Source organism: Actinia tenebrosa, unplaced genomic scaffold, assembly GCF_029948245.1.
Source record: "Actinia tenebrosa isolate PJP-AT-01 unplaced genomic scaffold, QUT_ActTen_1.0 PGA_scaffold4__44_contigs__length_22323623, whole genome shotgun sequence".
Classification (NCBI taxonomy): Eukaryota; Metazoa; Cnidaria; class Anthozoa; order Actiniaria; family Actiniidae; genus Actinia; species Actinia tenebrosa.
In genome coordinates this window covers 15,455,223-15,483,222 of record NW_028292581.1, presented here as the reverse complement: position 1 = coordinate 15,483,222, position 28,000 = coordinate 15,455,223, and the positions used below count along the sequence as shown (strand labels likewise).

The following is a 28,000-nucleotide window of genomic DNA, read 5'->3' as shown; positions in this document are numbered from 1 at the left end:
ATATCTATTAAGCTTTAGCTCAGTGTTGTATCACAGCGTGGGACAATCACGACAGAGCTAGGCTCCAACTAGGTGAAAGCTCAAAGATCGAATTGGAATTTAGAAGTTGATTTTTGAGGAGGGAGGAAAACCAGAGAACCTGGAGAAAAACCCTCGAAGCACAGGAGAGAACCAACAAACACTAACTCTACTCACATACGACACCGAGACTAGCAGGACTCGAACCCAGGCCGCATTGGTGAGAGGCGGCGCATTAGCAGTTCCTATCAATCCAATTCAATTTGTAAAATTCGCAAAGAATCCTAATAGTACTAGTAAAATGAAGCCCCATTGAATCCAGTAACTTACCTTATGATTTGTATTGTTTTTCCCTCTTTTAGATATGTTGGTTCTTGGGTGGCTCGTCTTCGAAATCATAACCAATGGCTTCAATTTGATTTCGGACGCCCATCAAAGATTGTGCGAGTTGCTACAAAAGGCAGATCCAACGCTCATCAATGGGTCACCAGGTATTACCTGTCGTACAGCCAGGATGGAGTGCGCTTTACTGAATACAAGTATAAGTCATCAAGAAAGGTGGGCTATATCAGGCATTCCGATGTTAAGGGAAAAACTGTATTACCTTGAGTATTTTGGAAGTTAGGGATAAGAACGAAACTACCAACGACACGAAACAAAACAATCGCACGAAGAGAGAAACAAACAGGGATACAACGAATAATCAGAAACTATTTTTGGAGCATCGTTAACACCGAAATCGTGTGCTTTTATGTGAAATGTAATTTTTAGAATTTTAAACAATGCGTCGAAAACCCTCTTTTGACAAGGGCTTCCTCAATGTTGATGAGCATCCATAACAGAATACTTGGAATCCAAATGTAAGCAATTAGGTGGATGCCAGGGCGCATGGATAAGACTATTTCACTATCCACCCTTCGGTAAAACCGGGCCCAAGACCTGGAGTAAAAACAAACGTAACCCCTGTGACTACATTGTCGTTTGATCACGTCTATTATTCTTCTTTGTTAGTATTTCTATGGTAACAAGGATCAAAACACCGTTAATGCACATTACCCTTTTCCCGCCAATCCGTGCTCGGTACATCCGCATTCATCCTTACGCATGGAGAAGCTACATTGCAATGAGAGCAGAGTTCTATGGCTGCAACGCTGGTAAGAACACTATGAGGTTTAAAAATATAGCAATATTTCGTACCTACGATTTAGCACGCTTTATATTCTTTTGAGAATAAGATTCTTCGTTGAGTCGTAGATGATTCACCAATACTTAAAAAACATCCGAAGTCTCACTATAAATGCTTGGTTATTTTCATTCTAGATGTCTGTACGATGCCTCTCGGGCTTGAGAACAACGTCATTCCTTCTGGTAACTTTCGTGCAAGTAGCTCTTACAACTACAATTATGGACCAGAGAGAGCCAGGCTTAACAAAAGAAACATTCATGGCCGTATTGGAGGATGGTGTCCAAAACACAGAAATAGAAACCAATGGATAGTAGTTGATCTGGGACGACCTGCTAAGATCACCGGAATAGCAACACAGGGTGGTCACGCTAGAAACTACTATGTGAAAAGCTATAGGTAAGTCAAATAAATAGGTAAGTCATAAAGACAGGGCAGAAAAACGACAAGCCCGCTACTTTCACGATTTTTTTATTTAACTGATTTTAATACTCAAAATGTTAAAGCGTTATATTTGTGACACTGCTGCTCGAAACTTGTGACGAAATTTTGTCGAATTGGAGTAAAGGCTACTAAAGGTCAGTTTTTCTGCTGATCAAAATATCACCTTTTCCAAAGAGCACGTCTTTATATCTCAAATACGCATTCAATAATTTTGGTCGCATTCTCCATTCTTTTTTCCGCAAAAAAATCTTTTAAATACCAGCCACTTTTAAATACCAGCCCATAATAGTCCCATTCACAGTTCCCTACGCCGTCTTGAAATATATCCGTGCCTTTGCGTCGAATCGAGACGAACGGTGAGCTTGCAATAATAGAGACCTTTTTTAACACCTTGGATAATTATTCATATGTATCTATCATTGCAAGCTCACTTCACTAGTTCATTTTCTTTTGGTATACAGCTACGTTAATTGGCGGTTGGAGATCTGAAATCTGAGATATAAGACCGAGTAATACACTGAACAAAGGAAATGATTTAACAACTATGGAAATTGCTAAGGATGGGAGGTGCTCTCATAGCAATGCCTAATGTCCATGATATATAATTTTAGTGATGCTGTCCTTATCTTTGTTGTGCGTTGTAGTTTTAATGCATTTTCTATTTTGCTCACGTGACCAGGGTCATGCATAGTTTGGATGGCGTAAGATTCAAGCCATACCTCGAGTACGGACGACAAAGGGTAAGCTGGATGACGACGATGTACTTTTGAATGCGCTTTGTTATTACTATTGATGAAATAACCTTTCTGTTATTATTAGCAGCGCAAAAGAAAAAAAATTGCACCGTATTTCGACAGCTATTGTAAATAGTCAAAACTGTTTTCATTTTATTTCAATCTAGACGTTCAGAGGCAACTACAACTACTACACGGTCGTTGCATACAGGTTCTCGCCAGCTGTACGAGCACGCTACATCAGAGTACATCCGATCACGTGGCATTCCTGGCCTTACTTCCGGTTTGAGTTGTATGGTTGTTTCTATGGAGGAGGTATGTATACAGCTCTTACAAAAAAAAAAAACAAAAAACAACAACAACAGCACAGGACTAACTCATGTGTTAACCATGTGTTTGTGACAGGCCAAATTTTGGAGTTCATTTTTTCGAAAGAACAAAGTTTGCTAATGACCAAAACGTGTTTCAAAAACGCTAATTTCCCTGGTGACACTTTCAGTTTTTTGATACCAAACCTTTTGAAGTTTGTTTGTGAAACAGCAGAGCCTTCCCTAAGAGACATGGAGCAGAATAGCGTTCCCTATGGATGACGTCACAATTGTGCATTGTGGGATTGACAATTGTGCAATACATTAATGTTTTAGTGAAATAGTATTATTTTAATACATTTTGGGTCTTTGTAATATTGACTGAAGTAAAATATATAATAATAGTTAAACAATATACTAGCTACATGTAGAGAGCAAATCGCTGTATATTTACTTCATTTACTTATCACTTCATATTTATTTCAAATTAACACAAATGCCCTTTGGTCTTGGAATGCACTATTTAGTACGCAGTATTCAGCATTCCATTTCTTTGTTATAATACATCCAACAAAATTACTCGATTCTAATGGGACAATAGGATACAATTAAATTCCAAATTGTACTCTGTAGAGTCCAAATTAAGTTGCTCAGTTTTTTTGTAAAATCAAATAGGCATCAGTTTTTTTATGTGTCTGTTCTCTTATTGACTATAAACTTCGTCATCACACCGTCAAAGTAGTATGCGGATCGACACTACCTTGACAATATGATGACAAATTTATCGTCAATAAGAGGACAGACACATTAAAACCTGATGTCTATTTGCTGATTAGTTTAGATTGTCGATGATATTGAAAAATAATTGATTAAGAGGGTCCGTTAGCTCAGTCGGCAGAGCGTGGTGCTAATAACGCTAAGGTCATGGGTTCGAGCCCCATATGGACCAGATATACTTTACATTTTTGCACTAAACTTCATGTTTTTTTTAGTAATGAGGGAAGCAAATCTGTCCAAATGTGCGCGCCACACTATTGCCCCACAATTTGCAGAGGGGAGGCTGTTTGTACAGTCTTCCAATCAGTTCAATTTCAAAACAAATCGCTAATAAGGACACTAAAAATCACGCTTGCGTTGCAAGCTGTAAAACAAATTTTGTACGTATTATTTTAGGCGTAAAAACATGGAATTTTTTGCATTAAGTAGTAGTTTTCTCCTTTCTGAGTAAACAACGAAGGCAACGAGAAAAATATTTATTAAACTTAGAACGCAGCATTCTCGCACCAAAATCCACGTGTTAATACTCTACCATTTGTGAAAAACACAGACAAAACTTTGAATTTCAAATACTATGCGCCACTTGGCAAATCGAACTAATTGACCGAACTTAGGGCTAGTTACTTTACAACGATTGGTCCGTTAGCTCAGTTGGCAGAGCGTGGTGCTAATAACGCTAAGGTCATGGGTTCGAGCCCCATACGGACCAAATTCATATTTTGGTGACATAGAATAATAATGGAAGAAAATTGGTTCAAAAACTAAAGTATATTAATTTGTGAGTTGGTCCGTTAGCTCAGTCGGCAGAGCGTGGTGCTAATAACGCTAAGGTCATGGGTTCGAGCCCCATACGGACCAAATTCGTATTTGGTGACATAGGACCTTTGGTCTGCGAACTTTACTATCCTCGTTAAAAACGATCGTATTTTTCCTGCCATGTTGTAAGGCTAACTGACGTCAACTAGCGGTGCAAAACCACTTTACTAGGCTTTGCAACCATCACGTGACGGCAGCCGTGTTAGATGGCAGGAACAATACAATCGTTTTACTTAAAAAGGAATTAAATTCTCGAGCAAAGAGATTTTATTGTTATGACATCTAATCACAGGTAGTCCAAGCTGTATTGTTATTGGTGCTTGCACTCAATGGTACAAAACTTCTATAGGCCATTCCATCTATAGTCAATAAAGGTTATACAAAGGTTATTCCCAAAACGTGGTATATTAGCTTTTTCTGCAATTTATTGCTACTAAGTATTATAGGATCCCCAAAATAAACGTGTTTACTTCTATTACCATAATATATCATTATATATCAAACAATCAATTAAGGCCCCGTCCACACATGTCCGGAAATTTTCGTATCCGCAATTTTTTTTTTGCGTATACGAAAATGTTCGCGTCCACACGCGGGGTATTCGAATCGTTTTCGAATCGTTTTCACTGTCCACACTTATCCGGAAATTTCATGATCCGCCCTGATGCACGCTAGTGCCTAGTCCATTTGACGGATGGTTTTTCTTATTGAGCATGAGCAAAATCCCTCCTATCCGTGTTCGGAGCGTATTCGAAAATTTCCACTCTGGAGACCGTTTTCGAAAATTTCCGGATACGGATACAAAAATTTCCGGACACGTGTGGACGCAACCCATATCAGCAAAATAAATTTTCGGATACAAAAATTTCCGGATATGTGTGGACGGGGCCTAATAACTTTATTTAAATAAGGTAACTTTATTAAGCTAGTGAATTATCTAACTTACGGCCCTCAAATTTCAAATATTTCAAATTAATAATTTATTATTTTTGATATGCCAAGCTCGATATTGTACCAACGCTGTTGGTGTTCAAAGCCCTCGCCGAATTAGCAACGGTCAGTTGACAGCTTCATCGACATACAACACAAACACTCCAGCAAGACTCGCCAGGTTACACTTGAAGAAAGCTGGAAAATTCAGTGGTGGATGGATAGCCAAGTACAATAACCGCAACCAATGGCTTCAGGTAGATTAACATAGCGTGTTTACTCGTCTAAGTGCCGCGGCACTTAATTAAATTTTTGTTTGGGTTTCATATTGTATGCAGCGTTAATTCGGAGCGAGGGCGCCTATTCGGCGCATATTCTGGGCTAGCTTGGAAACGAACGCATTTCGCTCATGATAATTGATATGGTGCTAAATTAAGGGGGGGATACCAATAAAACATTGGTTGCTGGGTGTTTGTACCCCTCTCAATAATGCATGGTTTTAAGGTTGATCACGTGATCCTTAAAGATAAATTAGGTTGAAGTTGGTGTGGATAAATCATTATACCAAGCTTTAAAATAATAGGAAACGTATGCGTCGTGCATACCATACCATACCATACCTGCCTGCCTGCCTGCCTGCCTGCCTGCATACATATATTTATATCTTCGAGATCAACTGTCCCACGATTTTTTTCTTTTGAGAATTGTAGACTAAAATGCACTTTGTTTTTCAAACTTATAAAAGGTTATTTTGCATAAATTAATCTTTATCTTGATATGGAAGATTTATGACTCCCGCAAAAACATTTTTTTCTCTTAGATTAACTTGAGAAGAACAATGAAAATCAATGCGATAGCAACGCAGGGACGACAGGACGCCGCTCAGTGGGTAACGTCCTATTATATCAAGTACAGTTTGAACGGAGAAAACTTTGCTGTCAAGCGTCACTGGTATTCCACAGTCAATGTAAGTAAATAGAAATATCATATTAAACTATGGGGTATGGATTTCAAAAACGGCAAACGCACATGCGCAGAAGTGGTGCGCATGATACGCACGCGCGTATTTTTTTTAAGTAATGACTCAGCTGTGTTCACATTGTTGTACACCTTTTAAGAAAGATAAATTAATAATTATTAGAAAAATTAATAATAAATTGAACTAAAATCCAAAATGAAATCGATGAACAAAAATACGTAATAAAAAATATCAAAGAATATCAATTCTAGAAGCTGGATTAGGGTGGTAGAAGAGGTTTACCGTATGCCTGCATACTCCCTCACTTTGACCAGGGTATTTATTTATTTCGTTCTATTAGTATTTTATTATTCCTTTCCTTAACGAAAATAGGCCAGAAATAGAGCTTATAAACTATTGTAGAGGTAACGGCCCACCCAAAAGGTGGGCAAATTAAGATCAAGGAATAAGACTTTTGTTTCTTTCACTACAGACCTTTCAAGCCAACCGCGATAGCAACTCCGTGGTAACCAACACCTTTAATATCCCTATCTACACTCGCTATCTCCGTATTGAACCCCGAGGATGGAGGTCGCGTATTGCGATGAGAGTTGAAGTGTATGGATGCCCATGGAGTAAGTAACAGCATTAGAAATACACAACGATAGGCATTTTAATGTTACGACATTTCGTAACGTATATATGTACTGTAAATAAGTACCGTACGTTAAAATTCCCTACTCACGAGAAAACAGTTCTATGCCATGCGAGTGTGTGTTATGGCGTACATCGATCTTTTTTAACCTTTTTCTCAAGGTTGCGCGCTCATCCAAATATAAGAAACATGACGAGCCAAGTACCATGACAATACAAAAGCATTTATAATGAAAAAATTATTATATTATTATGAGATTTTTGGATAAGAATTTAACTCAACTCAATTATTCTCTTTAAATCTAAAACTGGTTCTCAATTTTCCTGAATTTGCGTTTTGCAGAATTCTGGCCCGTCAAGATTGGAAGGGCACGCAACCTTAAAAAAACGGTCTATTGTTTCCTAATCCTGTATTTCCACATCACTAATCTATCTGTCTTAACCAGATCGCTGTGACATGCCCCTTGGAGTCGAAGAAGGCGAGGTCGCCGATCAACTCATGAGCGCTTCATCCTTCTCCGGCGGCTCGTGTTCGCCACACTTCGGAAGACTTAACGGTTACCGATCTGCAGGAGCCTGGTGCGCCAAACGAAACGACCGTAACCAATGGTTACAGGTTGATTTTGGCGCCACTGCCAGGGTTACACGAGTTGCTACCCAGGGTAGACGAAGTTCAGCCCAGTGGGTCAAGTCTTACTATGTTTCTTATAGTACTAAAGGATATGGGTTTGCTATCTATAGAGAGCGTGGAAAAACTAAGGTATTACTATAAGTGGATGTATGGTAATGTAATTTATTTTACTTAATACACCCCTTGCAGTGACGTCAAAGCAGCTCAAAACAAAAGAAATTCATTCCCCTAAGAATTGAAAACCTATCAGGTTATGCCCTCCAAATTGAGCTGCATGTCGACCTGCTGCAAGGGATCGATCATTAGCACACAAAGAATTCTGCAATTTACCGTCGCGACAAAGTAAGTGTTGGTGGACGCCAGTCATATTGTTTGCATAACATTGTCGCAATACAGCCCCCCCCCCCCCCCTCGCAAAAAAATAAAAGCGCGTGCCTATGAATGTCGAGGAAACGCGTGCTATTGAGGACGACCAATATTTAACTGTTTTCTTTTATTTAACAGGTTTTCCAGGGTAACTTTGACTTCTATATCACCGTCACCAACAAATTCCAGAAACCTTTGAATGGTCGTTACTTCCGGGTTCATCCAGTCACGTGGTATGGTCATATTTCAATGAGAATTGAGTTCTACGGGTGCGTCACAGGTTAGTTGATAGAAAAATCTTTCCATAGAATACTAGTCTACCCACAGCAACAGTGTTCAAAGTAATACCTATCATGCGTTTAATTCAAATTTTCGACGTTAGTCATCACGTGGTACGAATGGTGTTGCATTGTTTTACGGTCACCAAGATGTTCGAACATTGTTCTCGGAATTCTATACAAATGTACTGACTTTTAGAAAGCTTTTTAAACCAGGAAAAGCACAACTCAATTTTTCAGATGAAGATCACTTAACTTTTAATGCTGAATGTAAGCAAAAACAGTATACACCCTTTCTAAAAAAGAATGCTATGGGATTGAATAAGAACTAAATTCGTTCATAAAAAAATAGAACTAAATTGATAAAAACATAAATAAATATTTTAAAATGAATAAATAAGTAAATAAACATATCAAAGGCTAGAAAAAAAGAGGAAGGAAAAAAATCTTAATACAGTTGGAATCGAACCCACGTGAACTATGTTCTATTAGATGATTAATTCTAAAATACAGAAAAAGAGAAAAGCTAGTGCCATCATGCCATACCCCGAGACATCCGCAGGGTCATCGTATGGACTTCGGACATGACGGCGATTAAGTCCCTCTGCCCTTGGGTGTACGGATTACGCAGGATAGTGTTCTAGCCGAAGCATCAGGGGAGAGACTAGCCGGCCCCCAGATCATATCTACAGCTAATCCCTTGCACTCTGCCACGCACTGGCACGTTGATTTGAAGTAGAAAATAATCTAGTCTATCTGGTGCACTGTTTTCATGACTATTGTTGTGCTAATTTCCTGAAATCAGTGGCCCAGTGGAAAAAACTTGGGCTTTCAAGAAACTGAGTCAAGCACGTTTTAGGGAGATTAGTACTTGAATGGGTGACCTGAAATTTATAGTTTCTAAAAAGATACTTGAATAAAGATAGACCTTAGTTACAAATGCTTTTTTTCCACTAATAACCCGCCAAAGTGTAACCGATACCTGTCTATTCCCTGTCTATTTCCTGTCTATCCAAATGCTTTGAAAAGCCACAACAGATAAACAACAGATAGCACCCCACTTTCGTTTTCTTTTTTTTTTTTTTTTTTTTGCGTTGTCATTTTTTTCGTTTCGACCTTTTTAAAAAAAATCTTCATTGTATTTTCATGTCGAACTTAACACGAAACCGAAAGTGTAGTTTCTTAATTAATTCTTTATCTCATAATTCCATATTTATATTTTTTTACGTGAAGTTATGAAGGTTGAGTTTATGTCACGCTATACCTTCGCCAATATCTAAAAAGCGATAAAAATATTAAAACAATTTACCCTAGTTGAAACATTTTCCCTTATACAGGTTTAGAATATCTATTGAAAGTATAATTCAGTGAAATATCATCAAAAATATCTTATATTCCATCATCTTAAGCCTTTGAAATTGAATCCGTCATGTTGGTGCACAAACTTGAACACCAAGATGGCCGCTCCATACATTATTATGAATAATTGCGTCACGTTTACTCGCCTATAATTCCGCAACGAAATGCTTTGAAAGGCCGCAAAATAGTAGCTTTGTTTTTATTTATTGAAATTAAAATTTAATATTTTTTAGGCAAGCGTTGCAATGTTCCCCTTGGAATGCAAAATAGACGAATCTTAAACAGCAGAATCACAGCATCATCGGTCTGGGACAACAATCTTGGCACCCACTTGTCACGCCTTCACTCTTCTCGCTCATGGAGTGTCAAAACCAAGAACCGTTACCAATGGCTGCAAGTAGATTTTGGTCGCGCTACACGAGTGACCAAGATTGCAACGCAAGGGCGTAAGGACGCCAGACAATGGGTCACACAGTACACCCTGTCTTACAGCCAAGATGGCGCTGTGTTTGTCGATTACAAAGTGAAATCATACGCTAAAAAGGTGGGTTGCGATAACATTTGAACAGTGCCGTGTCTCTTGGAAGCATTTGAATCTTTTTTTGATTGATTTTTGATAGGTCTCAACAGCAAGATTTTGCATCGCACCACCATGTTAACTGTAGAAATAAGAACATATGTTAAACCATTTCAATGTCGAGAAAAAAGACTGGCTGGAATTGGAATTGCAGTGCATGTTGGGACGGTTTTAGGGGAAATATTTCCAAGATGGGGTCCATTTCATACCCTAAAATAGTCCAACAATGCATTGCAATGCCAACGCGACCCTTTTTTACTTCAACCTCAGAAGGGCTTATTACGTAACTCATATATCCTCAAGCCTTTTTCTCTGTTTTTAGTATTTCACAGGAAACAGAGACCAGAATTCTCTGGTCATCCACAACCTGTTCCCACGCATAAGAGCTCGTGTTATTCGGGTTCACCCATACAACTGGTACAGTCATATCTCGATGCGAGTCGAATTCTACGGCTGCGCAGAAGGTAAGACAATAATCAAATAATGAAAATCTTGGTTACTGTTCAGAAACTAGATCAATTTTAGAATGTCAAAATAAAAATTAAATCGAGCTATATTTTTTTTTCGGTTAAAATGTAAAACAATTTTTTTACACAGTAAAGAAAAAAATACAGTTGTGTCAACTAGCCTTTGGAGAGACTCGAACTCTCGACCCCTGGTTTACTAGACCAGTGCTCTAACCACTGAGCTACAAAGGCAACACATGAAATGACCTATATAACGAAATTAATCAAAATTATCCTAATGTAATAGTTCAATGATCTCTCTATAAGCTGACTCTGATTTCACTTTTAGTTGATGACAAATTTTCAAATGTTAACCTATTCTAATGGTTTAAAAATATCTCGATAAGCTGATTCTGATTTCACTTTCACTTGTCGGTGTCGTCTTTAGTCGGTGACAAGACTTCTTGTAAGGTTCAAAGATATGATCCCAAAATGCATAAACAGCTATACGACAGACTATATCATACAAGACGTTTTTACCATATTACAAAATTTTGCGTCAATACTATTTAGTTAATAACTTTAATAATAATATTTTCATAAAATAGCCTCGACATAATGCTGGAGACTCACTCGTACCAGTCCTTCTCGGTCTCATCATATATCTAAATTTTCGTTTGCATGGGTTGCAATTATGTAAATGAATCCAACCTAGCACTTGATAGGAATCGTAAATTCATTACTGAAAGCCTCGAAATGATGCTAGAGGCTTACTCGTACCAGTGCTTCTCGGTCTGATCTTACGTACAAATTTTTGTTTGGGTTGCAATTATTCAGATGAGTCTTACCTAGTACTTAATATAAATTCTTAGATCGATGTTTCATGCCTCTTGGAGTGGAAGACAAGCGAGTTCGTAATGGACGCATGACAGCATCTACATACTACAACCATCACCTCCAGCCAGCTCATGGCCGTCTCAACCACCGATGGTCTTGGTCTTCTAAAAACCATAATGCTAACAACTGGTTGCAGGTACGCGTTGGGTAATTAAGGGTAACTGCCTGGAGCAATAGATTTGTCTAAATCTTTTAAAATTTTCAAGTAGTTGTACCCATTTTGTAATAAACAAGGAATAGTTTCTTTCTGTCAAATTTGTAAAATAGTTTCTTAACAAATAATGGTAAGTGATTGTCCATTTTGAAATCGTCTGCAACAATACCATGCATATTTAAAATGCAATTTTAATGCAAAATTACTGTTAAAGAACTTTTCGGGTTTTTTCTCATGTGATGTGATTGGTCAAACTGTATGTTTTCTGCAATTTCATTGGCTCGTCAAAACATTGCGATTTGATACCAAAAATGGAGCGATACGTGATTTAAATCGCACTGCTCAGAGCCAATCAGATTGCAGAAAAAACGAGTGATTTCGAAAAGTGCATAATCAAAATTCAAACTGAGCTCACTGCCATCAAAAAGCCTTTGGAGAGACTTGAACTCTCGACCCCTGGTTTACAAGACCAGTGCTCTAACCACTGAGCTACAAAGGCTTAAGGTTTTATTTCTTTAATAGACAATCAAATTCTTTTCGTTAAAAATCATTTTAATAAGAAAAGAAAACCATACCTTAAAATGTGTGTTATTCTTTTTTTTTCCAGGTCAATCTGATGAACCTCAAGACAGTCAAAGGAATCGCTACCCAGGGTCGATACGATGCTAATCAGTGGGTCAAGACCTACAAGGTTTATTACAGCCAGGATGGGGTCAAGTTTACAGCCTACAGTGACCGGCCACGAGTCAGGGGACAAAGACCTCCCCCACCTAAGGTAATGCACAGAACAACAAACAAATTTTCGATATATCTGATTATTATTCAACTATATTTTTACGTCGATTTGATTGACCGAGGTTGTTTACCATTAGATTGGAAATTCCACCAGAATTCCCTCTTCATCCAGAATGAGCAAATGGTACAAATCTGTTTCTCTTTTCCCAGTGAATCATTCCTGGGAGGTTTGTGTTCCATTTGCAATATCAACTGGAAATTCTACTTTTAGGCCTGCTGTTCTGGGGTCGAGAGATACATGCATGTGTGGAAAGTGTAAATGGTACGCGATTCTCCGGTTATTCTGGGCTTACTAGAACAAATGGGGTACCTATTGAGCATTTCCACTTTTACCATAAATTTTCCGATGGGAGAAGGTTGTACCACTTACAGAAAAACCGGAATTACCGGAATTTTCAATCTAATGGTAAACAACCCGAGATAGATGCAAATCACTGCCTACAAATGATATTCTGCTCATGCGCATTATGGGGAAAAGCCGTTTTACTGCAAATAATATATATACTGCTCATTCGCAGTAATGTTATATTTTTAAAATATGGCTCGCTGTGTATGTTTATTAGATAAGAAACACAACCAAGTCAAATATATTTGTTTTTGAAACTTCTTTCTTTCTCCACAGATCTTCAAAGGCAATACAGACCGACACACCATCGTTTTCCAAGAGTTCGTAAGACCTTTCCGCGCGCTGTACGTTCGTATTTATCCTATAACTTTCTACCATTGGAAATCAATGAGGGTCGAGCTCTTTGGATGTGAAGGTATGTTTAAAGAAAAACGTTGTAAAATTCTAATAAACTGAAACTTAGATTTTAACTTTTGAACAAACATTTTTGGTGTGGAGGTGATCGTCCAGGTAAGTGTAGTCTTGAGAAAGACTGTTTTTAGTGACTGACATTTCGACAACCTGAGCGGAAGTCGTCGTCAGAGTCCAGTAAGAACAAGGAAGAATTCATAATACTGCATACTTAACTAGTATTTTACAACTACAACAGAGGACGAAATGCATATTGGGTCTTATGTACTATTCCCTAAAGTAAATAGATAATAATAATTTATTTCGTTTTTTGTGCATTGTTTTCCTTCCAAAACAATATACTGCATACATAAATTAGAGCAAATGGCTATATATATAGTTTTTTTTCCAAATTTACGAAACCCACAATGCACCTCGGTATTGGAATGCAAAATTCGGTATCAATGTATGTAAATGCCTTTGGCTGTACCACTCACTGAATTATTTTTCTTTCGCACCTTATCTACTTAATACTATGTTAATTATTCAACTCTTTTGTTATTTTGCTCTATTTATATGTTGTGTACACTTGTACTTCACTTTCCGAGGATGGCGTTTGACAACGTCGAAACATTACAAGTTTAAATGATCTTCATCAAAGCCAAAATTCAGTATGCATTATTCAGTATTCAACAGTTTGGAAATAGCTGTAATTTAACATGGTTTATGTATATTAATCTTCGTCAGATACTCCTTGTGGCAAACCTCTGGGGATGAAAAACAAACGCATCAGAAACAGCCAACTGACAGCCTCGTCTACTTGGTCCAACCATTACGCACCCTATTTGGGAAGACTCCATAACAAACCAAAGGGAAGGTAGGATTATAAACAAAAATCATTAGGAACAATATTTTTATTTATAAAACTGATAAAGTAGAAACTCCATTAAGCGACTATTCTCTGCCATTTGACCGTCATTACCTCGAGACAGAACACTCGAGAAGTGTCGAGAAGCACCCCGCTATGCGTCGTTCTCCTAACAATTGTGTTCTGCCAACCCCCGCGTGCTTTATAACTGCAAAGAGCGCGCGCGCGTTTTCTATTTATTTAGTACTTTGCCATTTCGCACTTCGCTTGAAGTGAATTTGTCGACAGGCAAACATTAAGCTCATTTTATTTTATTGTTCTGTCTCAGGAGTCAAGCTGCATGGTGCGCCAAACATAACAACTACTACCAATGGCTGAAGGTTGATTTCCGTCGGCTCACAAGACTGACCAGGATCGATACCCAAGGTCGTTTCAATAGCAGGCAGTATGTCAAACAGTATTATCTGCATTATAGTGTCGATGGGGTACATTGGGCAATTTACCGCAAGAAGAATGCAGACAAGGTTAGGACTCTAAAGGACTCTATTTACTGGTTTATTATATTAAAAAGTTCTTAAAGAGGCGCCCGCGCTTTTTCCCCTTTTTTTTTTTTTTTTTTTTTTTTTGGAAAATCAAGAAGAAAAAGAGAGGGACTTAGAGAAAGGTCGCGCTCTTGATCGCAATTATGGTTAATATTATGGAAACTTTTCATCCCATTTTTTCAGTTTTCTCATATTTCTCTTTTCTTTCATTTTCATTTTTTTCTATTTTTATTCTTCTTTCTTTTTTTTTCTTCCTTTTTTTATTTTATTCCCTTTCTTTTCTTCTCTTTTTTTCATTTTTCTTGTTTTTCGAGGATATTAAAAAGCGTACCACAAACATTTTTTGACTTGTTGTTTAAAAATTAAAAGTACCTAATTTTTGCTTTTCTTTTCATAGTTGTTTTACGCCAATCGAGATCAATACTCCGTCCAGAGTAACACCATCGATCCTCCAATCTATGCTCGCTATCTCAAAATCCAACCAAGAAGCTGGTATTCAAGGATCTGTATGAGAGTGGAATTCTATGGATGTCCCGCAGGTAGACAGAGGGCTATTGAAAATGGGTTGACCGCCTTTCCCCTCCCCTCCAAATAATTCGACTAAAAATCGTAAATTTTCCTTCTTTTCCTTCGTGTTGGAAAACACAAAGTATACAAATGCACGTGCTCATGTAATGCCATGGAAACGCCTTGATTGACGTATGTCAAAGCCTACTTCTTCGCAACATTGGTTATAAAAAACCTAAATTCATGAGGAAAAAAAAATTACCGGGCACTGAGCTCAGGCAGTCCTGTGAAAGCCTTTTTCCCCCATAGACTAGTATAATCATTATTTTTATATTACTATGAAATACGCTAACTTGAGCAAAACCTTTCTTTTAGATCGTTGCGAGACACCTCTCGGTGTCCAAGACAAAAGAATAAGACGCTCAATGTTCTCTGCATCATCAATGTACAACCACTACTACGGCCCGTGGAGCTCCAGACTTCAAGATCGTAACCATGGCAACTACAGGGGTGCTTGGATTGCACGTCATAAGCGTCGAAATGAATGGATGCAGGTTGACTTTGGCACCCAAGCGCGAGTCAATCGCATTGCCACGCAAGGTCGCTACGATGCTAATCAGTATGTCACGTGGTATACTGTGAGGTACAGTAACGATGGCGTGCGGTTCACATCTTATAAGGTTGGAAGGACCACGAGAATGTTCCAAGCTAACGTGGAGCGTTACCATGTCAACATCAACCGCTTGGTGCCTTCCATCAAGGCGAGATATGTTCGTATTTATCCACAGAAGTGGTATGGCCATATTTCTATGAGAGTCGAGTTCTACGGCTGTAGACTCAGTAAGTAGTTCAAGTTATTACTCGTATTACAGAGGGCCACGGAGTCTTGCTTAATGTTATTAAAATTTCTCGGCAGTTTGCTGAGTTTGTGGGACATAGCAATAGTAATTAAGGGGAGTCGGAACCATGTAAGAAAAGCTATATCAATATTCGTGCTATAGAATGTTTTCAATCTGTTTTCAATAGAAATAGCAGCCATATTGATGTACCTAACAAAACAAACTAATGACAAAGTTATTGTCAAAGGTACACCAATATGGCGGCTGTGACGTCATGTCTGACAACAGAGATGGCAGCCATATTGGCGTACCTAACAAAAGAAACTAATGACAAAGTTATTGTCAAAGGTACACTATTATGGCGGCTGTGACGCAATGTGAGCGCGATCTATAAGTCAGTACGTTCTTTCTCCCTATGTCTTCCACACATGCACTTATCTTTTACTTTATCCTTGAAGGTCAAATGTGCAATAAACCAATGGGAATGCAGACAGGTCGCATCAATCGTCACATGATCACAGCTTCATCGCACTATAACAATCAACTCTCGCCACAAGCAGGCAGACTCAACCACAAGTATTCATGGAGTGCTGCTATAAACAACTATAAACAATGGCTGCAGGTAGACTTCAGGAAACCGAGCAAGATTGTCAGGATTGCCACTCAAGGACGAGCCAATGCTGATCAGTGGGTCACGTATTTCTACATTAGACACAGCGTTGATGGGGTGTACTTTTCAGAATATACTGAATTCAACTCAAAAAAGGTAACATACAGTTACATCTTGCTGCTTTTTTTCTTCACAGCTTTATTTGGGAAAACTAATATTACAATGTATTGTATAAAAAAACAACTAATAGTTACCCAAAAAGGAAAGTCACGAACGGGACACGAGACCCATGCAAGGTGACCACCTCATGAATTGTTGAAATAATCAAACATAAAAATATATGCAAAAAATATAACATTGTACGTAAAAATAAAAATAAGAATGGAAAAATAACTTCATTAAGATAAAACTAGTGTACTTTATGAGGTTAACCTCTATGCTATCTATTAAGTGCGACCCTGGTTAAAAAAGAAAATTTTTTAGAATTTTATTTATTTATTTTTTAATTTAATTACATTTATGAATCTTTACATATCATATTTTAATTTCTTTATTTTTCCTTCCTCAGCGTTTTCTTGCCAATCGAGACAGGAATACCATCAAATACAACATGTTTAACCCTGCAATAAGAGCGCGGTATGTACGAGTAGAACCGTATCGATGGAGAAGCTGGATCTCCATGAGGGTTGAGTTCTTTGGGTGCTACATAAGTAAGTACACTACCATAAACCTTCTTGAAATGTTCGCAAATTGTCTAGACAACATGACAGTACAACCTGATCAGTACCCGTAGGGGGCTCTCCCGTGAGATTTCCTCCACAAGCACAACCAATGCAAGTATACCTCCATCAAAGCGATAAAAACCCACAACATGCAACACTCAACTCAGATAATGTTTTTTAAAGAGGGAGGAAAACCGGAGAATCCGGAGAAAACCCTTCGTTCAAAGGAGAGAACAGCACATCAAACACAAATTTTTATCAAACAAACACAACTCGCATATGATCCAGTCTGAGCCATGGCTCGAACTCGGACCACAGTGGTGAGAAGCGAGAGGTAAACCACTACGCCGCCCATGCCATTCAGTTTGCGAACTTCACCATCTGTGCACGGTCGTACGAAGGGTGGATAGCGCTTTTCGACGGATAAATCCTTATCCAGTGGATAAGTCGATGCTGTGATCTAATAAATCTATCCACTGGATAGGATTTATCCGTCGGATAACGCTATCCACCCTTCATACAATCGGGCCCTGACTTTTCATTTGTCAATATGAAAAAATGGTTTAAATTATCATCCAGGTGGTATAATAATATTACGGGCCCGGTGTATATCAATCAGTTTATTCAATCTACCTTTTCTGGAAATATAGTAACAAGTATTCAAAATTCTATTAACAATAATTGTACAAATATATAATAAAAGAAATAGTGATTGCAGATTTTATAATTGAATGTATATATATCCAGAAGGAAGACACCTAAAGAAGAAACCATAGGCTTATATTCTTGAGGTGTCTTATATAAGCTTGGGTAATTTAGGTATAATTATTTGATGAAGCATGAAGGTGTATATTGTCATATATAAAAATGAATATATAGAAATAAATACATATTAGTACATACATATGCACATGAAGTTAAAGTTAGAAAGTATTAATTTACAATGATCAGTAATTATAAAGAGTTCATTTACAATTTAATTTAAAAAAAAAAAAAAAATACAGATATTAAACTCAATTGATAGATTAAATTAATAAGCACGTAAAGATCAGTGTTTAGACATAACAGCTGATGAGATGCTTTTTTAGTGTAATTTTGAAAATAGATTTTGAACTTGCTGACCTAATGTGATTGGGTAGCATGTTCCACAGTTTTGGCCCTTGACTTATTACTGTGAATTGTTTGATATTGGTTCTACAGAAAGCAGGTCTATAATTATTTGACTGTCTAGTTGGATAATTATGGATTTGGGAGTTTTTTACAAATTTGTTTTGAAAGGAGTTAGGCAAAATTTTATTTTCTATTGAATACATAAATAGCCCTAACTGAAGAGAGTGAATATCTTGCAGTTTTAATAAGTTATATTGAGAAAATAAGGGAGAAGTGTGAGCATCATATCTAGAGTTAGTAATAATCCTGATTACGTGTTTTTGAAGTATTTTTAAACGATTTAAATTACTTTCATAGGTAGAGCACCATATGATATTGCCATAATAAAGATAAGGGTAAACCAAAGTATAATAAAGCATAAGAAGAGATTTTTGTGAAATAAAGAACTGAGATTTAGATATAATTCCTATAGATTTAGATATTTTCCCAGCAACAGTACAAATGTGATCTTTCCAGCTTAAGTGTTCGTCAATTATGACACCTAAGAATTTGGTGCTTTGTTTACGTTCAATTAATACATTATTAATTTTTAAAGTCAGATTATTGCTATTCAATGTCCTCTGTCTTGGCTTAAATAGTATATAGTTAGTTTTCTTGATATTTATAGTAAGTTTGTTCACGATTAGCCATGTCGAAACTTTGTCAAGCTCAGAGTTCAAGATATAATTTAAATTATTCACATTTTTATCAGAATAAAATACATTAGTATCATCGGCAAATAATATAAATTTCAGTAGATCTGAAGAGTTCGCTATGTCGTTGACATAAATAATAAATAATAAAGGTCCTAGAATACTTCCTTGAGGAATACCGCAATTAATCGTCATCTGGGTAGATAAATTATTTTCAATTTCAACATATTGCTTTCTATTTGTTAAATAACTGGTAATCCAGTTCAAAGCTAATCCTCTAATTCCATAATATTCTAATTTTTTTACAAGTATGTTGTGATTTACTGTATCAAAAGCTTTTGACAGGTCCAGGAATACACCTGTGGAAAGTTCCTTATTATCAATTGATGAAGAAAAGTGGTTAACCATTTGAATAATAGCTAAGTTGGTCGAATAACTGGATCGAAAGCCATATTGATGTTCATAAAGTATGTTATGCTTGGTTATAAAAGCAACTAACCTATCATAAATAACCTTCTCAAAGAATTTTGAAAATACAGGGAGTATAGAAATTGGTCTATAGTTCCTAAATTCAGAAGAACAACCACTTTTATATATAGGAATCACCCTGGCAAGTTTAGTACTATTAGGAACAATGCCAGTGGAAATAGATAGATTTATAACATGTGACAGTGGTTTAGCCAGAGATTGAATATTAGCTCTGATGTCTTTAATCTGCTAACTACTGCTTTTGCGGTTATCCTAGCTTATATTGCTTTGTTTTTGTTCTTTATCAAATAGTATTATATATAACTAGTAATTTATTTAGTTGTTGAAGCTAATCAAAAATAAAATAACACGAAAAGGGTGATGGCTACGGAAAGTTTGAAAAAAAAACTTTAATTGGAAAACGTATAAGTTGTGAAGCATTTTGGACTTTTATTATCACTAATCTGTGCTTCAAAACCGCTCCCTATAGCCTTTGTAGTTGATAAGCAGTAGAGTGCATACCATATATCCATTATAAAGCTAGCTAACAAAATTGCACAAATAAGTGCAAAGTTTCTTAGGTTTACGGTGTACTGAACTTATCAGATCCCACTAATTTGTGTAAATTTGTACAATTTCTTGCAACGGTTTTCACGAATATATTGCATGCAGTCTATTGATAAAGTTGTCCATTTATATGAAAAAATGAATCAACCTAGATCAATTCTTCGATTGCACGTTACGTCATCGTGGCCATGAAGGTGCCATTTAACAAAAGATTTATCATTAACATCCATTGTTAAATGCAACACAATGGCCGCCATGTTTTTGTCTTTTGAATCTCTTGGGAATGCTTGCAACCCATCAATACAAAATAAACAAATTGCCTTATGTTCATGCAACAGATTCGTGTTACCTTCCAATGGGTCTTCAAGATCGCCGACTGCCTGCCGGAAACATCCGAGCATCGACAAGCTATAACTACAATCACGGACCAGACCGCGCTAGACTGGGCATGTATGCCAGAAACAGTAGGACCGCTGGCTGGGTTGCTCGTCTGCGCAACAGCAATCAGTACTTACAGATTGACTTAGGTGATATGGCTAAGGTGACAGGTATAGCGACTCAAGGGCGAAACACGGGAAACCAATATGTCAAGACTTACATCTTGCAGTATAGTAATAATGGCAAGAGATTCAATTACTATAAGTCGTATGGTAAACTGAGGGTGAGTGTAGTTGACTATATACCTTTAATATTAATATATTAGCACTTTGGTTGACTGGAAATTTTATTACTTCCTGTTGCAGGAAATTTTTATTTGTCCTCATGCATCTATATTAATAATTATAAAATACTTGAGACATAATGCCGCGCTGAGTGGCTGGCTACCGTGTTTATATCGGAGGACAGAGACACGCTCTCGAAAACTCGTTCAAAAATATTTTATGAAAGCAATCGGCTGCTTATGTCTCTGTACTGTGATATAAACACTCTTTGAGCTGTAGAGCACTCGAGAAGCAAGAGAAACATTTGGGTACGCCTCGAGTTTTATATCACAGTACAGAGATTTAAGCAGACTTTTTATATTCCTTAAATATTTCATATTTCGCCTCATGTATCTAGTAAACGGAAACTTTTCTTAGCGATTAAAAATTGAATTGTGCAAATCAATGTTTTGCCACAAATTCCACATTATTTATTTTTGTTTACAAATTACCGAAATCTGAGCTTTTTTACTTTAAAAGGTAAAAAGAGGAAGTCAAAAAACATTTCATGTTCACCCATCATAGAGCATTTACCCCCAAAAGTAGCGTTTACCTCCTTACTTACGGCGCCATAATTAATCTGGAGAAAAAGGGATAAGATGATTGACGGCGGATAAAACTTAATTCCAACGCCTGTATGTTTTAAGTTTTGGACGTGCTTGCCATTTCCCATTCCAAAGTTGAGGAAAAAGCTGGACCGAGTTAGCATTGCAGTGCATTGTGGGATTGTTTTGGGAAACAAAATAGCCGCCATCTTGGCAATATATGCCCCCTATAACAGCCCCACAATGCAATGCAATGCCATTTCGATCCAGTTTTTTCTTTAACCTCGAAATGTCTAATACCAGTGTTTGTGTTCGTATAAATTGTCGGAGATCGCATGAATTCTCTTACCAACTAAAGACATAAATGGCCTTTAAAACGCACTTTTCCCAAAGGTAAAAGGTTTTCGTGTGGTGTTATTTCAGGTATTCCGTGGTAACTACGATATCTATCACACCGTTTCGCGGCGAATCTCTCCACCAATCAAAGCTCGCTATATTCGCATCAGACCAAAGACCTGGAATAGCTACGTATCAATGAGAGTTGAACTGTATGGATGCAGAAGCAAAGGTAAGCAAGATTTGTCAGTGTCAAATTTCTTTGTTCTATGGATTCTTCTCAGTCAAAATTGCTCTTACCCAAAAAGTTCGATTTTACGAGGGTTTTTACCCCGGGTTCCGGTTTTCTACCCTGCGCAAAACCTAACACGCGAATCTCCGTACAAGTCGGTCTGTGAGTTAGCCGTTCTGTAACTTATAGATCAGCCCAGATGTTGTTTCAGGGTTTAATCTGTGTTAGCCATGCCTTAACTTAGATCAGCTCAGAGGTTGTTACAGTGTTTGATCTGTGAGTTAGCCGTGCTGAAACTTATGGATCAGCCCAGATGTTGTTTCAGGGTTTAATCTGTGAGATAGCCATGCCTTAACTTAGATCAGCTTAGAGGTTGTTTTCTGACCGCGCGCCCAAAGCATGTTGATTGGAAGCAACTTGTTTCTCAGTCACATAATCTGCATAATTTTCTTCCCTTGCACAGAGAAGCGGTGTGCGTCTCCTGTTGGCTTGCAAAATAACAAAATCCGCAACAACCAGCTAACAGCCTCATCAATAAAAAGCAGCCAGTTTTCTTCATTCTTGGCAAGACTACACAATCATCGACGTGGCAGGTTCCTGGGTGTTTGGATGCCCAAGCATAATAACCATGCGCAGTGGCTTCAGGTAGATCTTGGAAGAACCATGAAAATTACTGGTGTTGCTGTACAAGGACGACCTGATACTAGAAAATGGATCACTACTTTCTGGATCAAGTATGGAACGGATGGAGTCTTCTTCAGTATTGTAAAGACAATGAAGGACACCACCAAGGTATAACTAGACATTTTCTTTCTCAGGGACAGATCATCCAGAAATTTCAAATTTAAAGATTAGTTTTGCCACAGGTTTGAAGTAAATTTTGCATGAAGCGTTTGGACCCTCTATCTTCCTTTGCATGTGCCTTTGGGGCAGTCCTAAAAACCCTGCAAAAAGAGGCTACCCTCCTCTCAAGGATTCCTAGATCTGCCCTTGGCTGGACTGGATGAATGACTGACTAACGGTTCTCTGTTTCAGACCATATATGCCAATGTTGACCAGAAGTCTGTATGGACCGATTCCTTTGATCCAGCCATATATGGTCGGTATGTACGTCTGATCCCTAGAGGATGGTACTCTGAGATTGCAGTCAGAATGGAGTTATACGGATGTCCCTGGAGTAAGTCCTTAGTCTTACTTGTAGCATCGTAATAAATATTAGTCAATAGGGGTATTTCTATTTACGTTTTTTTTCCTTCAAATCAATAGCCAGATTAACATTCCCGTTTTTCCTTCCGCAAACGGCAAACGTGACCACGTTTTTATCGTTTCCCTACATTTTACCTTGCCTCACAAACCTTCTCACCAAAGACAAGTATTCTATCGTTTATCTACCACTTGGAGATTTTTGCAATTCCTTTTCACTATTATTAAAGAATTTCTAATAGTTAACTCATGACATTTCACGTTTGCCGTTAAAGAGAGAATAGAGTTTAAGATTCTCGTTTACGGCAAACGTAAAACGTTAGTTGACCATTAAAAAATTCTGCCTAATCTAAAACTCTCTAATAGCAAACGTTTTACTTCAAGTTAAATACAGGGAAAATTAAGGGAAAAAGTTGTCGTGTTTTAACCATTCCATACATGTAGCATCTTCTAACCCAAAGACTATTTCCCAAACAGATCGCTGCGATATGCCTCTTGGTCTTCAGAGCCTCAAAGTAGCAAACCAAAGAACCCGAGCATCGTCCTACCACAGTTATCACTGCGGACCCTGGTACGCCAGGCTGCATAATCCCTACGCCTGGTGCGCACGCAAAAATGACCGTAGTCAATGGTTACAGGTAAAAACAATTATCTAGAAGGACACGTCTGAAGAAAAACGTTAACGTCTGCGCATGCTCGAAGTGTTTTTGCAAATTAGACGAAACTACTTCCTTATATTGTAAAAATATGTAAATTTGACTTTCAAACGTTCTTGATGAATGATCTTCACAAAATGCCAAAACGTAGAGATCTTTTACTATGATTGTTTGTATAGTTCAATAGCTATCTATCTAGGTTAACTTTCTTGTAGTTATTACAATTAGCTTGCTTCATAATTCCGGTTCTATTGTATCATTCCGTTAACATTAACCTTTAGTATTGATGATAATAATAAGCAATATATGTATGTTCTTATCTACAGGTAGACTTCGGTACATCGACTAGGGTTACTCGTGTTGTCACGCAAGGAAGACAAAATGCTGTCCAGTGGGTTAAGAGCTACTATGTGTCGTACAGCAGAAATGGACAGTCGTTTAGGACTTATAAGGAGCAGGGTCGAACCAAGGTACATAGCAATGTAAACTATTGGCTTGCGCGAAAATTTAAATTGGTTAACAAAGTGTATGATGGCATTTTAATCAAGGTTGCGCATCCATCTAACTTCGACAAGAGACTTGACGAGGCGAACAAAATAATAGGGAATTTGAGATTGTAAATTAGCAAAATGTTTGTTTAATTTTTTTTTTTTTCATTAGAATTCAAAAATATTTAGTTCGATAAAAAAGAATACATCATTTTTTTGTACAAATAATAGTTTTTGTCAAATGATAATGAAGAATTAATACATTTGATAAATGTATTAACTGGAGAAAAATCTATAGACAATACATTTATGATGTCGAATTAACTTGATATCAGGGATTGGCTGAGGGCTCTCGATCGGCCAATCAGAAGCGAGATATTGAGTAAATGCATAATGATATTGGTTCTACTTACTTTGTTTAGATCTTCCAAGGCAACTACGATCAGTTTATTCCAGTTACCAACAAATTCCAGAGTCCTCTAAACGGCCGTTACTTCCGTATCCATCCAGTGACATGGTATTCTCATATTTCTATGAGGGTCGAGTTCTATGGATGTATTACAGGTAAGGCGATTTGAGTCGCAGCCCCAATAATCTACGAGTCAATTACGGGTCATTAGGGCGAGAGGTCATGGGTCAGATAAATAAATACACTTAATGTTGAAATTAAATTGAAATTTATTTTTGCGTTGTTTTGTTTTTCAAAGCCGCTACTTTTTGCTACTAGGGGTCTATCACTACCAGGTGATCTCGCCGATTACCATCAACCAATCAGATTGCGAATTGAGTTTCAAGTTAAAAATCAAAAATCAAGTTAAAAATCCCATGCAGAGAATAAGATACGAATAATTAATAAGCACAACAAAAACTAATCCAAAACACACAAGCAAAATCGCATTTATTAACAAAAAAATATAAAATACGTACATTATTGATTATTACCTTGCAGAGGAAATCATGCATTGCGCGCGTTCCGAGATCACCTGGTAATAACTTATAACTATTACTGTAACTTAGCCAATCAGAGATCAGGATTTGTGATAAACCATAAGTAGGCTTTCACCAAGGCTAAGGTCGAACGTCGAACTTTACATGAGCCGAACCCATTTACAACGAAGAAGACCGCATTATTGTTCATTCTTTCAATTTGGTTCGAATCATGTGAAGTTCACTGTTAAGCCTAATTATACCTTTCCTTCCTACATCCAATGGTTTTGTTAGTGGAACAAAAACCTGACATAAACTTCTATTTCAGGTAAACTGTGCAACCAGCCCCTTGGAATGCAAAGCAGAAAACTGGGACCTAAGAACCTCATGGTATCCTCACAGAGGGATAACAACCATGATGCAACGCGTGGACGCCTTCACATCGCACGAGTCGGACACAAGATTGGCGCTTGGAGTGCTCGAATCAACGATCGCTATCAGTGGTTCCAGGTTTGCAGTTTTCAATATCAGTGTTGAAATTATTTCGTTTTTGAATAGACCGCGGTGTAGGGGGAGCGGGACGGGTTAGGTTACACATAGGGGGTCTCTAATATATACTAAATTTTCAAGTGCCAACTTTAAGTCTCATTCGCACTAGACTACACTTATAACTGAGTCCCTTCTCACATCTTTTTTTAAGTTCTCAGTTTTCCTTATCATTCCGTATTGACCCTTCTTAAAAGTATCGTGGATGCGAAGCTAAACATAAAAATACTAAAGAAATCACACTTTTTCTCGATGGAATTTGTTCGTTTTTAGTATTTTCACCTAATTTTATTTTTCATATTTTTTGAACAGTGTCATTTTCTGATTATCTTCATCAAGTTTCATCTTTGTCCCTTTTTAATGCAGTATTGTTCTGAATGTGGCATATTTATTTTAGATCGATCTTGGCCGTCCTTCCAGGGTGGTTAAAATTGCTACCCAAGGTCGCCAGGACGCTGACCAGTGGGTAACGCAGTATTACATCACTCACAGCGTCGATGGAGCGAACTTTGCTGATTACAGAAACATACGTGGAAGCAGAATGGTGGGTCGAGTAGGAGACTAGGAAACGGAAATAACATATCTTCAAAAAAGGATAATCAAATAAAAGAGAGAGAGAGAGAGAGAGAGAGAGAGAGAGAGAGAGAGAGAGAGAGAGAGAGAGAGAGAGAGAAAAGATAAAACATGAAAAAGAAAAAGCTTCATCATTTTTCATAGTTTTCATGTTTGTTTCCTTATTCCTTATTTTCAGTATTTTGCTGGCAACAGAGACCGCAACAGCGTCGTACAGCATCGTTTCTTCCCACGCATCAAGGGAAGATTTGTTCGTATTCATCCTTGGGGCTGGCGAAGTCACATCTCGATGAGAATCGAGCTGTATGGTTGCGCAACAAGTAAGATACGTTGATACAAAATTTTCGATCAAATGTTTGGGTTACCTTTTTCATACTTTTTTCTGTGAAGTAGGAATAATGCACAAAAATACTCAAAAATTCCCAATAAGCCATTTTAAAGGTCTGTAATAGCGTACAAAAGAAATATAAGATTATCATTTTATTCATACCAGCTGCCAGGCTGTAAGGAGTGTCAATCAAAGATTGAGTAAGGGTGTTAGACGTTAATGACACATGATATGCGCATGCGCAGCATTCCAGTGGCGTATTAGAATTCATTGTCTACCTTTAGTTTCTAAGCGGTCTCAGAAGGTACCACTAGAATCTAAAGGTTTGAAAAGCACTGATAGCAGAACTATGGAATTGAGGGTGGATTTCAGATCAAATGCAATGGAATTTTATTCATAGCTGATTAAAAATCAAAATTGAAGTCAAATAATTACTGAGTAATGTTTAAGACTCAATCTTTTTTTTTTTGCTTCTGCGCATGCTCTTTTCGGATCCTGACGGAGAAGAGACTTTGCTAACTGTTCTATAATGTATTCAGGTCGTTGTAACATGCCCTTGGGATTACAAGACCGTCGTATTGGTAATGGACAGATGTCTTCTACTCCAGCTCACTACCCTGCGTATAGGGCTAGAGTGAATACTCACTATTATTGGTATCCAAGGGCACGAAACCGTAACCAATGGCTACAGGTAATTATAGTAACATAAAGGGGATCTAAAAATAATGGAGGAGACAAGTAAGAATGAAAGAATGGAAAAAGGAAAGAAACAAAACACAAACGAATGAAATAATAACAAGAGTGAGAAGAAGGAAAAAAGTGCTTTAATTTCATAATTCTTCAGGTGTTACGACATGTTACGATATAATCGCCATGTTGGTTGACTATACAAAGCATTCCTCGTTAAGGCTCAGTCACGTGGTTGCACTTCAAGAATATTGTTATTTTTTCTTATTACATAATTAATGCCTTTAAAACCACGACCTTATTTAAATGTATTCAACCTTATACGACGTATACGACCTTATTTATGTATTCTAATTATTACTTTGCTTTACTTTCACTCTTGAAGTTGACGCCGGAATGCGTCGAAACGTCGAGTATACTAGTCTTCAACTTTATTTTAAAATCTTTAAGAAACAAACATCTTATTCTTATTTAAATGCTTACCTTTTACACTTCCCAGCTTAGATTATCTCTTCATAACTACATTGGAAAGTGAAACTCTAAAAATGAAGAAGAAGATTGCATTGTTTTCTAAAGCAATTTTTCTTAAAATTTAGATCAACTTTGGTTATGTTGCCCGAGTGACTGGCGTAGCAACACAGGGAGCCCATAACACTAACCGATGGGTCAAGAGCTACACTATGTCGTACAGTCGTCACGGCAGTAAATTTGTTCCTGTAAAACAAGGAGGAAGAACAAAGGTAACGAGAATTTCAAAGTAAATTGTATTGCTTTTGTTGCGATGGTTAGGAT

The 28,000-nt window shown here is 37.5% G+C and overlaps 4 protein-coding genes and 5 non-coding genes across 9 annotated transcripts in view; 7 read left to right on the top strand and 2 right to left on the bottom strand.

The window, feature by feature from the left end:
- Positions 1 to 3,563: 3,563 nt before the first annotated feature.
- Positions 3,564 to 3,636, top strand: Trnai-aau (transfer RNA isoleucine (anticodon AAU)). Its single transcript has one exon. It is a non-coding gene; the product is annotated as a tRNA-Ile (tRNA).
- Positions 3,637 to 4,100: 464 nt separating this feature from the next.
- On the top strand, positions 4,101 to 4,173 carry Trnai-aau (transfer RNA isoleucine (anticodon AAU)). The gene has a single exon. It is a non-coding gene; the product is annotated as a tRNA-Ile (tRNA).
- A 76-nt stretch (positions 4,174 to 4,249) lies between these two features.
- On the top strand, positions 4,250 to 4,322 carry Trnai-aau (transfer RNA isoleucine (anticodon AAU)). The gene has a single exon. It is a non-coding gene; the product is annotated as a tRNA-Ile (tRNA).
- A 1,726-nt stretch (positions 4,323 to 6,048) lies between these two features.
- Positions 6,049 to 10,863, top strand: LOC148907226 (EGF-like repeat and discoidin I-like domain-containing protein 3). Its single transcript, XM_089036824.1, has 7 exons — positions 6,049 to 6,177; positions 6,662 to 6,803; positions 7,269 to 7,582; positions 7,958 to 8,099; positions 9,690 to 10,000; positions 10,356 to 10,497; positions 10,829 to 10,863. Exons 1-7 carry the CDS (start codon positions 6,049 to 6,051, stop codon positions 10,861 to 10,863), a joined length of 1,215 nt encoding a protein of 404 aa, XP_088892950.1.
- On the bottom strand, positions 10,659 to 10,731 carry Trnat-agu (transfer RNA threonine (anticodon AGU)). Its single transcript has one exon. It is a non-coding gene; the product is annotated as a tRNA-Thr (tRNA).
- A 499-nt stretch (positions 10,864 to 11,362) lies between the features above and the next one.
- Positions 11,363 to 15,826, top strand: LOC116296302 (lactadherin-like). Its single transcript, XM_089036823.1, has 7 exons — positions 11,363 to 11,512; positions 12,138 to 12,305; positions 12,948 to 13,086; positions 13,809 to 13,938; positions 14,258 to 14,453; positions 14,869 to 15,010; positions 15,354 to 15,826. Exons 1-7 carry the CDS (start codon positions 11,363 to 11,365, stop codon positions 15,824 to 15,826), a joined length of 1,398 nt encoding a protein of 465 aa, XP_088892949.1.
- On the bottom strand, positions 11,957 to 12,029 carry Trnat-ugu (transfer RNA threonine (anticodon UGU)). The gene has a single exon. It is a non-coding gene; the product is annotated as a tRNA-Thr (tRNA).
- Positions 15,827 to 16,074: 248 nt separating the features above from the next.
- LOC148907225 (uncharacterized) lies at positions 16,075 to 25,202 on the top strand. Its single transcript, XM_089036822.1, has 11 exons — positions 16,075 to 16,165; positions 16,276 to 16,583; positions 16,996 to 17,137; positions 20,325 to 20,647; positions 21,656 to 21,800; positions 22,264 to 22,592; positions 22,836 to 22,977; positions 23,481 to 23,641; positions 23,986 to 24,129; positions 24,570 to 24,711; positions 25,165 to 25,202. Exons 1-11 carry the CDS (start codon positions 16,075 to 16,077, stop codon positions 25,200 to 25,202), a joined length of 1,965 nt encoding a protein of 654 aa, XP_088892948.1.
- A 2,638-nt stretch (positions 25,203 to 27,840) lies between these two features.
- Positions 27,841 to 28,000, top strand: part of LOC116296299 (uncharacterized) — a 104,335-nt gene continuing 104,175 nt past the window's right edge. The window contains 1 exon segment of the mRNA XM_089036821.1: positions 27,841 to 27,948. Within this exon segment, the coding sequence (XP_088892947.1) occupies positions 27,889 to 27,948 (60 nt within the window). The 5' untranslated portion in view covers positions 27,841 to 27,888.